General features: G+C 41.1%; 1 protein-coding gene across 1 annotated transcript in view; it reads left to right on the top strand.

Moving 5' to 3' along the window:
- The window catches only part of LOC149313585 (bone morphogenetic protein receptor type-2-like), a 118,082-nt gene that overhangs the window by 44,931 nt on the left and 59,839 nt on the right, over nt 1-13,312 (top strand). Inside the window, exons 2-3 of the mRNA XM_089519382.1 lie at nt 3,870-4,043; nt 10,353-10,532. Of these exons, the coding sequence (XP_089375508.1) occupies nt 3,870-4,043; nt 10,353-10,532 (354 nt within the window). The remainder of the gene's footprint in view (nt 1-3,869; nt 4,044-10,352; nt 10,533-13,312) is intronic.

The following is a 13,312-nucleotide window of genomic DNA, read 5'->3' as shown; positions in this document are numbered from 1 at the left end:
GTAAGGGTGGTGCTGTGTTCAGCGGTGGTAAGAATCTGGCCTTGTATTCAGTTGTGAGCACAAAAATTCCAGAAGGTTATTGTTCTTCTAGAAAAGAGGGGAGCTGTCAAGATAATGCATTTTTGAAAACTGACAGGAGGGAAAGCTGAAAGTAGCAGACCCACTGTATAGGCAGTGTATTGCTTGTGCAACTGTGTGGCCGGTCAGATGGGGTGTCCAATGGAATGGCAGCTGGGTGGGATAAGGAAGGTAATTGGTTGTCACAGGCTGTGTTCATTCGATGGTGCACATGTACTCAGAGGTGGGGAAAAATCAAGCATCATGGCTTGATGCCGTACGGTACAGATTGTCTGTGGGTGTCTGGCTCATTGTGGGAGTGAGACGTGCAGACAGCAGGTCATCCTCCCTGATTCAGGAAACTCCGGAGGGAACCTGGAGCACACACAATGAACATAACAGTGATTCTATAATGTTAAGATAAGCAGAGGTATCACAAATGAAGTGAGGCTTTACAAACATACATATCCCATAGTGCTGTTTTCAGACTACACTAGTGTTGTATTATAGAATTTCTGCTACACTACCATCATTTGTGGTCAAACTGATTTTGTAAGTTTTCATAGCACCCTTCAGCTATAATTTTTTGGGGAAACAGGGTTGACACGTGTTACTGCAAGAGATATGTATAATCTGGTGTGATTACTATAGGAAATTATTGGTCAGGGAGTACTAGAATTTTATCCACATGGGCATGGAGCACTTTTTTTTGAATTTCATAATCATTTTTCATCTTTCCTCTGATGCTTTTTTTCATCTTAAAGGGAGCTAATATCTTATAGTCCACTTTATTCCTCAAGTCAAAATATTTTTATTGTACTTATACAGTTGGCCCTCCACATATGTGGCTGTATACGCAAAACACCTGTGGTGTTGATTATTTGTGAGGTCAAGGCCGCTAGCCCGGGGGGGGGGGAGCCCAGGAGCTAATTCTGTTACTTTCCCAGCTGGCCAGACACAGATCCGGAGCAGCCTCCATCCCCCATAACCCTTTCCCAGGTGGATTGCTGCCTGGACAGCCCAGGCAGCAATCCAGCTGGGAAAGGGTTATGGCAGGTGGTGGAGGCTGTGCCTCCCTTTCCTAGCCGGATCACTGCCTGAGCAGCCCAGGGAGCAATGGGGCAGGAAAAGTATTGTGAGGGAATGGAAGCCCCTTCTCCCTTTCCCTGCCCAATTGCTCCCTGGAGAAGGCAGTGATCTGGCTGAGAAAGTGCCAGTTTAAGGGATGGGAGGGTGGGGAAAAAGGAGTGTGGTCCATGCGCCTCTTCCCCCGCCTACCCTTCCCTTTAACTGCTTCTGAGTGGGAAGGGGGAGTTACTTGTAGTTTTTCCACATTCACAGGGGTCTCATTTGCAAATGTGGCAGAACGACTGTACAATATATATATCCTGTCCCCAAATTACAATGCGTATTGACATTATTATGTATAATTTGGTGTGGTATATAGGGTTGCCATACCTCCAGACCTCGAAACCGGGAAAAATGTAGGACAAAATTTTCAAATGTAGGACACACAGCCGTGTGTCCTACATTTGAAAATTTTGTCTTACATTTTCCTTCGCTGCTTGGGTTCCGCCCCCTGCCGCGATCGCAGCGAGGCCCGGGGCCCAGGCAGGGAGGGAAAGCCTCCCTCAGCTTGTCACATCCTGCCCGGGGGCGGGGGCAAACCGGGGCGGGACCGTGCGGACCCGCCCCAAATCGGGAAAGTCCCGCCCCCAGACGGGATATGGCAAGCCTAGTGGTATATGACTTGACAAACCTTGTCTTATGATTTGGCTAGCAAAGAAGAATTAGAAATCCTAGTTTGAGCATTATATAGAAGCAAGGGTTTTATTTTCACTGTGCCTGTTTGAATGCTAAAGAAGCAACATTAGGTGGTGGGATGCTATAGCAGAAAGAAAATAAACTTATTTGAGATGTGATGCTGGAGAAGAGTGCTGCAGATACCATGGACAACCAAAAAGACAAACAAATAAGTCCTTGATCAGATCAAGCCAGAATACTCCTTGGAAGTCAGGATGACGAAATTTAGGCTGTTGTCCAAGATCCCCCATGGATAACAAAATATGTGGATGCTCAAGCCCCATTAAATATAATGACATAGCAAAATGGTGTCCCTTATAAAAAAAAATGGAAAATCAAGGTTTGATATTTAAAATTTAGACTTTTTTGGAACATTTTCAAATCGTGGATGCTTGAATCTGTGTATAAGAAATCCATGTATAAGAAGGGCCGACTGAGCATGGAATTTGGTATCCAAGGGGGTCATGGAACCAAACCTCAGTGGATACCATGGGCTCACTGTATATTTAGATTTAAAATATTTCATTAACTGCCCTTACTTGAAAGAATGCCATAGCATGTACAGAAGTGTAAAAAGTTGTATTCATAGAAACATATAACAGTATAATAAATACCATAAGAAGATGAATCCACTCATCCAATAAAGCAGAATAATGATCACAATGACAAATAATAAATTAAAGAGTGATTTTCGCCCCTTGAAATGTCTGTACAGAGGTTGGAAAAGCTTAACATGGCTCTGGAAAAACAGTGGTTGGGGGCGGCCTTGAATTTTTAAAATAGCAGTTTTATGGGAGGGCTATTAATCTTGGAGATTAAACATCAACTGATTTTAGAAGTAAAATTGTTTTAAAAATATTGTAAGATCTCCATTAATGTAGAAAATAGAGTAGAGGAATTTCAGAATCATTAGATAGACGAGGTTGAATTTACTAGACCAAATCGCAGTCATAACATTTACACTCAGTTAATAATGAAAATAGCATTTTAGCATTTTAGTCTATGAATAGAATATATATAAAAGGTCAATAAGCATATAAACTTCAATATTAATTACAATAATACTGAGCATTGGAATTTAACTTCTCTTCTGTTGTATTCTTGAATGTAGCAAAATTTGGATTTAAGGGAAATAGTAGTAGTAGTAGCAGTAGTAGATATAGCCTTTATTTATTTCTCCTTTAACTATTTTAGTAAGGTAGTCCATCTGGAATCTCTCTTGTCCAGTTAATCTGTTTTATTGTACACCCGTTACTAAACGCTTTGCATATGCACTGCAATCCACTGAGCACACATATGTGAAAAACTTGGAAATGCTTTGAACAGGAATTTTGTTTTGCTAAGTACAACCAGCTTAAATTCAGTGCATTAGTAAAAGACTATTTATCAGTTCATTTACTCCAAAGAGCTTTTATTCTTTTCTAATGTAGTTGTACATGTGTTATTATGATGGACTGTGACCTAATTTAAGTATCAAAAAGAGAAGTAGACAGAAAAGGCTTTGAATTTCTGGGATCTTAAGATATTTTTGCTCTTTTAATATTCTAGCTCAAGGGAGATGTATGCTCACTGGAAAGGCTAATTATGACAAGGATCTCAGGTTTATTGATAATGTGGCCTAGAACTCACGTGTTCCTTTTCATCTGATCTCCCTTACTAAATTATAAAAAGTGTCATAATTTATGAATATGATTAAAAGGGCAATACTTGCAGTACTGCTATCAGCAGATTTTAAGAGCTTTTTCTGAGCTATACTACTGATTGTCAAGTCTGTTGCTAATGCCTCTGCAAACAAGATGTTTACTTAAAGCTGGTACATGGTGATTGCTAACATACTGCTGGGGGGAAAGGAATTATCCCAGTAGGATATATTTTTAAAGAGGAAAGGAGAGAAGAAATTACAGTAGAAACTGTCCTGGTACACACACAAATTGACTATGCTCATATCTTGTAGAAGCTTATAATTTACCATAAAAATTGAACTTGCTTGTTGGTATTTTCTTGTTTAGCTGCCCAGAGTGAAGAGATAACATGTGCTTTTCGGGATGTTTACCAAAATGACCATGGGATTAGTGAAAATCGAATTTCTCAGGAGAATGGCACCATCTTGTGTGTGAAAGGCAACACCTGCTATGGTCTTTGGGAGAAAACACGAGAAGGAGAAATACATCTTGTGAAACAAGGTAAGTTTCACGATTATGACACTGCTTTTTAAAATTCTGTATCTGTTGTAAATTTTATTTCTGTTCTGTCTGTCTTAACTTAATAGCTACATAGCTGTTTTCTTGAAGTGTTTGCCACTTTTTTATTATTCTCATAAAAATATACAAAGAGAAGGTTAAGAGGTGATATGATAGCCCTGTTTAAATACTTGAAGGGATGTCATATTGAGGAGGGAACAAGCTTGTTTTCTGCTGCTTCAGAGAACAGGACCTGGAAAATGGATGGAAGCTCCAGGAAAAGAGATTCCAGCTCAACATTGGGAGGAACTTCCTGACAGTAAGGGCTATTCAACAGTCGAACACACTCCCTCGGAGAGTGGTGGAGTCTCCCTCCTTGGAAGTCTTTAAACAGAGGCTGGATGGCTATCTGTCGGGGATGCATTGATTGAGAGTTCCTGCATGGCAGGGGGTTGGACTGGATGGCCCTTGCAGTCTTTTCCAACTCTATGATTCTATTATGTTGATTGTATATAAAGAGATTTGGAGCTAATCAACTGTTATTCATGGCCTGCAAACATTCTGATTTCTGCACGTCTATACGGACTTGCAAAATTGGCATGGAAGGCAGCATTACCTTCACTCCAAAATAGCAGTTTTAAGTCACTGGGATAAGTAGTTTCTCTTTAGACTCAAAAAGACTTGGGAAAGGTTATTTTGTTTGTATTACAGTTCCAAGAATCCTTTGGTCAGGATGGCCCATTGTTCTGTTACTTTACTGCATGTTATACTAAGAACACATAGATCATTCCAGTGGTCGTTATAACTGTCCCAAACCTTGCAGAGTTTACTCTGGTACTATAGCATTTCCCATTTGTTAGCTGTCTCTGCTTATTAAACCATATTATGAATAAGCAGCATACTTTTGCACATTCCCTATTTATTCTTGCTTTGCACTAATAAATAAAAAAGTGGGAAGGGATAGCCTAGCATTAGAAGTAAGATCATGCTCTATTGGACTGGAGAAATTCTAGCAATCGAAACCCACCCACTCTTTTAATAATAGATTTTGGCACCTCTTAGGACTCTCAGGAGTCCACACTAGTTAGTTTACTATGTTCCCGGCTATATAATATTTAATTTAAGGCAGAAACAGCAAACATTTTTTGGCCTGGGGTCCAAATTCCAGTTTGGAAAAGGACTTGGGGATCACATTCTGGTAGTGAAAAAGACTAGGACACAAAGTGGGGTCAGATCCAAGTGGATGAGACCAGATGTAATTTTTACATTCCCCACTGTACGTTCAAAGCACAGCTCAGCTCTGTAACATATCACCAGGCTGCAAAGCAGAGCCTAAGCTACCCAGAGTTTAGTCCAGGGGTAGGCAACCTTTTTGAGCCGGGGGCCAGGTTGCTGTCCCTCAGACAACTGGAGGGCCGAAGCCGGGGGTGGAGTTTCCACCCTCCGGGGGCGGAGCCACATAACAGGGGTGGAACGTCCACCCCCGGGGCGGAGCCGCATGCTGGGGGTGGGGCTTCCACCCTCCAGGGCAGAGCCACATAACAGGGGTGGAGCTTCCACAGAAGCATCATCATAATCATCACTACCACCACCTCCACTGCTATCATTGTTACAGCAGACCTTTCAGCAATAAATGCACCAAAAATACACAGAAATGCACTTTGGAAAGTCACACTCCTCCTCCTCTTTCTCATTGAGAGGGGATTTTGCACATAGAACACCAAGGGCAAGTGAAAATAATAATAATAATAATAATAATAATAATAATAACAATAATAATCAGTTACAAGCATGGAAACTACTAAAATGCAATTCAAAATAAAAGGCAGCAAGCAAAGAAAAGCCACAAAGTACTACTGAGAGGGCATTTTGCAAAGAACACCAGGGCAATTAAATAATAATATTAATATTAAAGTTACAAGCATGGAGATTACTAAAATGCAATTCAAAATAAAAGGCAGCAAGCAAAGAAAAGCCACAAAGTACTACTGGGAGGGCATTTTGCAAAGAACACCCACCTAACCCCTTCCCCCAATGAACCAAGTTGTGGCTGCAGCTGCTGCTCTGGCTCCGTTTCTCCCTGGCTTTGCCCTCCTTCTGCTGCCTCCTCCTCCTCCTTTCCCTGCTCTTAGGGAGGAGGAGGGCGGAGGGTGAGGTGGAGCCTGCTGCAGGCCCACTGCAGCCCCTGGAGCCCTGTTGGAGTGCTCTAGGGGCTGCAAGGGGCCTGCTACATGGGCGCCGCCATTTTGTTTTTCAAAATGGTGGCGAAATCTCGTGTGACCTTTGCCATCCTGAGGTCTCACGAGATTTCGGCCGCCATTTTGAAAAACAAAATGGCGCCCGGAGCGGCAAAAAAAGGGGGGAAATCGGCGGCAATCAGCGGCAGGAGTGCTCGGGGGCCGCTTGGAAGGCCTTGGCGGGCCGGATCCGGCCCGCGGGCCGCAGGTTGCCTACCCCTGGTTTAGTCTCTAGCCGTGACGTTATCTTTTACCTCTGATACAAAGTAACTCTGGATTTCATCCATGGGCCAGAGATTATTGATGCAAGAAAATGTGACAAAAAGAGAAATAATAGCCATTTATTCCAATTGTGGGGATTCCCAGTACATAAAGTTCAGAAAATTTCATAAGACAATTACAGTCATCCCTCCCCATAGGCAGGCTTGCCTTCCGTGGCTTTAAGCTTACGTGGAAGGCAAGCCCCAGCAGAAGTAATGGGGTGTGTACCCACGCCATGTGCCTTGTGCGCCGCTGCGAGCACACACCCAATTATTTTCTATGGGGCTTGAGCATACGCTCTTTTCCCCATACACCGGGGCGCGGTGGTCTGTGTGTCTGGAACGGATCCCCATGTATGGGAGGGTGGACTATATATCCAGTGTTGCCAATTTCGCGACTTTCACGCGAAAACGGGGACTTTTCAGAGCTTTTCGTGTGATTTTCGCGCCTAGCTCTGTTTCAGTGCCTTTTTGGCGACTTTGGCCCTTTCAGCTCCAGACTGCTGCCTGCAGAGCAACCAACCCTCTGGAGTGTAACAGTTTTCAGCCAAGAGGGCTGGAGAAAAACACTCTCTCTCTCTCTCTCTGACTCCCTCTGAGAGCCAGGAGGGAGCAAGCCCAACCAACCCCAACTGTTTGGAGGAATCACATTCACACTAACAGTTCAGCCAATCAGAGAGAGGACAGTGATTGCCCCCCCCCCCCCAGGCATTCTCAGGCTCCAGGGGCAAAGCACAGTGGCTGCAGTGCTGGAGAGAGGCAGGGAGTGAGGGATCTTGGCTGGCTTAATCCCAATTGCCTTGGATTTCCAAGTAAGACATAAGTTTTAAGGCACACAAAGGCAATACTTGATCATGGTATCATGGCTTGATGTTGTGGACTTCTGTGTCTGCCTGAGAGTGACATTTGAATTTCTGAATTCCTGAGCTTGGGCAGAGTGCCCCAAGCCTACCTCTCAGGGTCGTTGTTGTACTGTGAGGTGGACCATTTGGGTTGTGTGATGTGAATGTGATGTCCTCTGAGCATGGGCAGAGCACCTGGTAAGTTGGCATCCCTGCCCTGTCTTCCCAGAATTTTGTTTTGTGGCTCTCTTTTCGTTCTCTTTTCCATTGCCATCCATACTGCAGAAATAATCCAGTTTGGCACTGCTTCTAACTGCAAGGCTCCCTGCAATGATGGGATTCTGGGCACAACAAACCACCAAGCCCAGAATTTCATGCATGGAGCCCTGGCTGCCGGTAAAAGCAGTGTCTCAACATGTCACAACAAACTACAATTCCCAGGATTCCCTGGTTGAACAAGGGAATTGCCTGCACGCTTCCAGATCCCAGCCCCAGAGAATGAGTCTACAGGATATCAGTGTTGCCAGTTTAAGTCCACTTCTTCAGCTGCATTTGGATTTAATAATGATAATAATGGTGATGATGATAGAGAGATCTTGTAGCACCTTTGAGTCTCACTGAAAGAAAAGTTGGCAGCATGAGCTTTCCTAGACTTAAGCGTATTTCCTCAGATGCATGGGAACTGTAGTTCATTGTGGCACCAGAGCTCTTTCTCACCAAACTACAATTCCCAGGGTTCCCTAGCACTGAGCCAGGGCAGTTAAAGTGGTCTCAAACTGGATTATTTCTGCAGTATGGATTGGACCTTGAGCATTTTTAATAACGAAGGTCCAGAACACTGCAGAAATAATCCAGTTTGTGACCGCTTTAACTCTCCTGGCTCAGTGCTAGGGAATCCTGGGAATTGTAGTTCATTGTGGCACCAGAGCTCTTTCTCACAAAACTACAATTCCCAGGGTTCCCTAACACTGAGCCAGGGCAGTTAAAGCGGTCTCAAACTGGATTATTTCTGCAGTGTGTCTTGGACCCAACTCAGGCTGCATCTTCACTCCAGACTCCAGAGACAATCCAGTTTCATACCGTTTTTGCTGCCATGGCCCAGTGCTATGAAATCCTGGGAATTGTAGTTTGTTGTCACACCAGAGTTTGCTGAGAGAGAAGGTTAAATGTCTCCGAAAACTAGAATTCCCAGGATTCCCTAGCACTGAGCCATGGCAATTAAAAGGGTGTCAAACTGGATTTATTTCTGCAGTGCGGTTGCATCCGAACACATTTCTATTTGGCACAAAGCTTCCTGAACCCCCTTCATGTCAAAATAAATATCTTAAAAGGACTGAAACATTCTTTGTTTGGTTCAATGGTGATTTTGAGAGTTGAAATAAGTTACAATTATTTTTATTCAATTATGTTTACGTTTATTTGCAAAACATCTGCCATTTTAACATTATGGGAATTTTCTGGGAATTGTGACTGAATATTCCGTGTGATCTGGGGGGATTCAGCGGGTTTTGGACAAACATTTTCGGGAATTATCTCCGAGGCTTGTTGGCAACACTGTATATATCAGAAAAAAATTAGGAGTCTGGGGGAAGCCTCAATATAAAATAGTGAGGTACAACCTCACAGTGAAAAGTGTGTGTGTGTGTGTGTGTGTGTGTGTATTTGTGAGCCATGTATCCATCCCCAAAGGGCTAGCAAGGAAAATGGCTGGAAGTGACTTTGGAGGGGGGAAAAACCATATTTTCTTTCAAATAAAGGGGCACCAAAAAAGAGAGAGAGGGAGGAAAAAATGCTGGTAAACAATGGGAACAGAAGCAAAAATTAAAAACAAGCAAACTGAAGAAGTGAAGCCTAGCTGTGCAATGAGTATTGCTTTTCATTCACTGATACCACAAATTTTCCTGCTTTCTGACTTGCCTCCCTCCTTACCACCCTACAAACATTGATCCTGTACTCACTAAATAACAGGATGGTAGACAGAAACCTATAACTGCAATTTTCCATTGTTTTGGGGAAACTGACATTTTAAAAATTGTATCAGGGTACATGCAAGAGCAACTGAATGCTGGGTCTGACAGACTACATATTTTTCCATACTGGTCCATCACCTTCAGCTTTATCAGCATTCCTAGGTTTTTTGCCATACCTATAATCCAAAATCCAGGTGGATGTCTGTCCTTGGGAAAAGGAAGCCTGCTTTGTAAACCCAGAAAATGAACAGTTCCACACCTTAAAATATCAGTGCAACCTGTAATTCTCAATAATTAAATTAAACATACATAAGAATACACTGAAATTGTCTAGTGTATTTTGTCTGTGTGACATACAATCTGTTTTATAAACCAGGGTTTCATTCAAAAAGAGGATGTACAAAAAAAGAAAGTTAAGACCTTGACAGATTTCACAAAACGTGGCGCTGCAACAGAAAAGCAGCAAGAGAAAAGCTTTTTCTCCTAGCCACAGGAAATCTATCTCTTGAAGAGATTCAGATAAGAGCATCTCAGTCTTGCTTACTTATTTTTCATCTTTTCCCCAGCAGTTAAAATATAATTAAATGATACAGTTAAAAGCAATTTTAAAATTTAACCATTAAAACAAACAACAAATGCAGCCAATACAGCACATTATTAAAATGCCTTGCCTGTGAGCTGTTAGTTCCCAGAGGCATGCCAAAATTGTCTTTGCCTGTCACTGGAAGGGTACCATGGAGGGCTGTAGTTTAGCCTCTTTAGGAAGGCAGTTCCTGAGCCTGGGAGCAGCTACTGAGAATGCCCTATCTCTTGTTCCCACCAGATATACTGTGAGGATGGTGGGATGGAGCAAAGGCCTACAAGGCAGAAAGGTTTGTGTAAGTGATAAGGCTATCTGATAAGTAAACTATATAATAGTTCATTATACAAGCTGAATATAATACCCAAGTATGAAACTTGATTTAATGACATTTCATTGATTTGTTTGTTTTTTGTGTTTTAGGATGTTGGTCTCATATAGGAGATCCTCAAGAGTGCCACTCTGAGGAGTGTATAGTAACAACCACTCCTTCCTTGGTTCAGAATGGGACATATCGTTTCTGCTGCTGTAGTACCAACCTGTGCAATGTCAACTTCACAGAGAACTTTCCACCACCAGACCCGACAGATGCAACACCTTTCAGTGAGTCCGAATGTTTCAAATGTTTAACAATAATTATTTCCAATTCTTACGAAACAGTTCATTGGAAATTCAAAGATATAGCCATGTTAGTCTGTAGAGTTAGTATGTAAAGAGATCTTGCAGCACCTTTGGGGCTAACTGAAAGAAAAAAGTTGGCAGCATTCTGCATCTGATGAAGTAGACTTCAGTCTACAAAAGCTCATGCTGCCAACTTCTTTCTTCCAGTTAGTCTCAAAGATGCTACAAGATCTCTCTACATAGCTTAGGAAATTATTTCTAAGCAAATCTACATGAAATGCATTTAGTTTTAGATAAGAAATTAAAATACAATGCTTTCCTATCACTCTAGAAGGTTTTTAAAATTAGATTCACATAGTGTTTTAGTGAATTCCTAAAAGAAATGCTGATCATTTGTTTATCTGGTGTCCTGTATAGCATTAGACTATTATTACATGACAGCAACATAAAATTGTACCTACTCCATTAAGATTTTATTTTGTACATTAACATTTAAATTTTTTTTTGGCCTGTTTCTGGTGATCTGTAATTATGCAGTCTGCACCATAGGCCTAATTCAGAAATGTTTTGGTAAGATTTACACAGAGATATATTTTATAAAACCAGGATCTTGTGGCAACTAGTTCCTCTGAGTGTCTGGTCTTGGCCCTTCCTTTCTTCCACAGGGAGACGTAAATACATGAGGCACTCCCTAGCAACCTCTCATTGTCAGATGAAAGCAACTTAGATAAGTAATAGCTACAACTGTGGGTTGATTCCTCACATTCTATTATATATAAAGTGGCAGACTGCTCCTGGTCAATCCAGAAGCAATGTATTAACAACTAAAAAAAAGCCAACAGAAAAACTGGAGGGCTGTAAAACAGGAAGTCTGAAGAGCTGCATTAAAAATATCAGACAACTTTGTACTGTGCTTTTGATTATCTTGTCCCTAACAGTCTGTTTTTGCCTGAAATATTTGGAGATTCTTACTTTCATATAGTTTGCTTACTTTCGATGATTAACTACAAAATGCCGTGACATCTGAAATGAACAGCATTTCTTTTTTTATTGCATATTACAAAAATTAATTACAGAAGCTATTAACATATTATCACACTAATATGCTTATATAATTTGTATATTAGCTTAATAGAGAAACAAAACCAAAAGAACCCGTGTTTAAATACAATCGTATCTTTAAACCATCCTATTGTTTTCTTTTGTCTTTGATTTTTTCTACTAGTTTCTACTAGTTTCTATTAAATATACTTCCATTCAATAGCATTTGTCTTGTGTTTATATTTCCAGAGGTTTACTATTACTTTCTCTTTATCATTCATGGATAACTTCAGTATACCTATAGCTCTATTAGATTAGCCAGTCCTATTATTGTTATTATAAATAGGTTTTAAAATATGTCATATTATAATTTCCATCTATTTTCACAATATTTCACCACAATCCCCCAGTCATTCTCAATCTTCTCTTCAGCTTTCTCAGGGATCATGTTTGTCAAACAATCCATTTCCATCATGTCTTATAGTTTTACTAGCCTGTAGTAGGGAGGATGCTCATTTTCCAGTATTGGGCCAAAAGCATCCTTCCTGCTGTTACTGTATAGAGGATTTTCTTCCAGTGCTGGGTTTCTACTTTTTTTGGTAATTTGTTAGACATGTTTAAGAGATATATTTCTAGTAATTTAATCAAATTTTGTTTCTAGTATCTTAGTTATCTCAGAGTGAATATGGTTCCAAAATTTCTTTATTTTAGGGCTTTCCCACCAGATGTGGTACCAGGTACCCATTGCCGCATGGCATTTCCAACAAGAATTATTCTTCCTTTTGTAGATTTTGGCCATCTTTACTGGTGTGAGATGCCATCTGAATTCCATTTTCAGGTAGTTTTCATGTAAATTTTGACTACAGGCAAATTTTGAGGTTTTTTTCCTGGCATATTGCCAACTATCTAAATCACTTTCTCTGCCAATATCTTTAGCCCACTGTAACATAGTATCTTTTATGACATCTTGTTCTAACTTCCTTTGCAGCAGTAGTTATAGAATTTTGATGTTAATTTATGGTTATCTTTTAGTAATAGGTTATCTAGTTTATTTTTTTCCATTTCAAAACTCTTTTGAATTACATCTGCTTTGAATCTCTCTAGAAGTTGGTTATAAAGAAACCAGTGTTTCTGTATCTCCATGAGTTCTCTGAACAGCATTTCTGAGACGAAAGACAAATGAACATGATGTAATATGTCTGGAAATCTGTTAGACCCAGTGTGTTTGACACATGATGGTATTTCCCAAGTTTGTTCCCACATGACTGAAAACCAGTAATATAGCTAGCATAACTCCAGATCAAATGAACTTTGTGCTCTATTCTGAGCAATACAGCTGATGTCAGTTTTGCTTAATGTGTTGTATGTACAGAATCCAAAATTACAGGTTGAATCACCCTTATCTGAAATTCCAAAATGCTCCAAAATTTGTAACTTCTTGAGCACTAAAGTGATAGGGCAACAGTGAAGGCAGGGAGGGAGACAGTGTGGCTGCATTCGCAGTCAAATTTTGCACAGAGGTTGCTGTTGCTGCTGTTCCAACACCACCACACTTTCTCCTCAGCTGAAGTGAGGTCTGTAGTGGGATACAACAGCAGCCGGTGGCTGGCAACTGTCTCCAGCTTTGGCCCAGAAGAGAGCTCCACACAAAAATAAACAAAAAACAGCCCCCCTCTTCTCTCTCTGCTGCCTTCACTGCCAGATCAATCAGCCAACTCCAA

This window comes from Sceloporus occidentalis, unplaced genomic scaffold (assembly GCF_023333645.1).
Source record: "Sceloporus occidentalis isolate IW3139 unplaced genomic scaffold, rSceOcc1.0.p SCAF_4, whole genome shotgun sequence".
Classification (NCBI taxonomy): domain Eukaryota; kingdom Metazoa; phylum Chordata; class Lepidosauria; order Squamata; family Phrynosomatidae; genus Sceloporus; species Sceloporus occidentalis.
The sequence above is the reverse complement of the archived record's forward strand: the minus strand, read 5'-3'. Positions and strand labels throughout refer to the sequence as shown.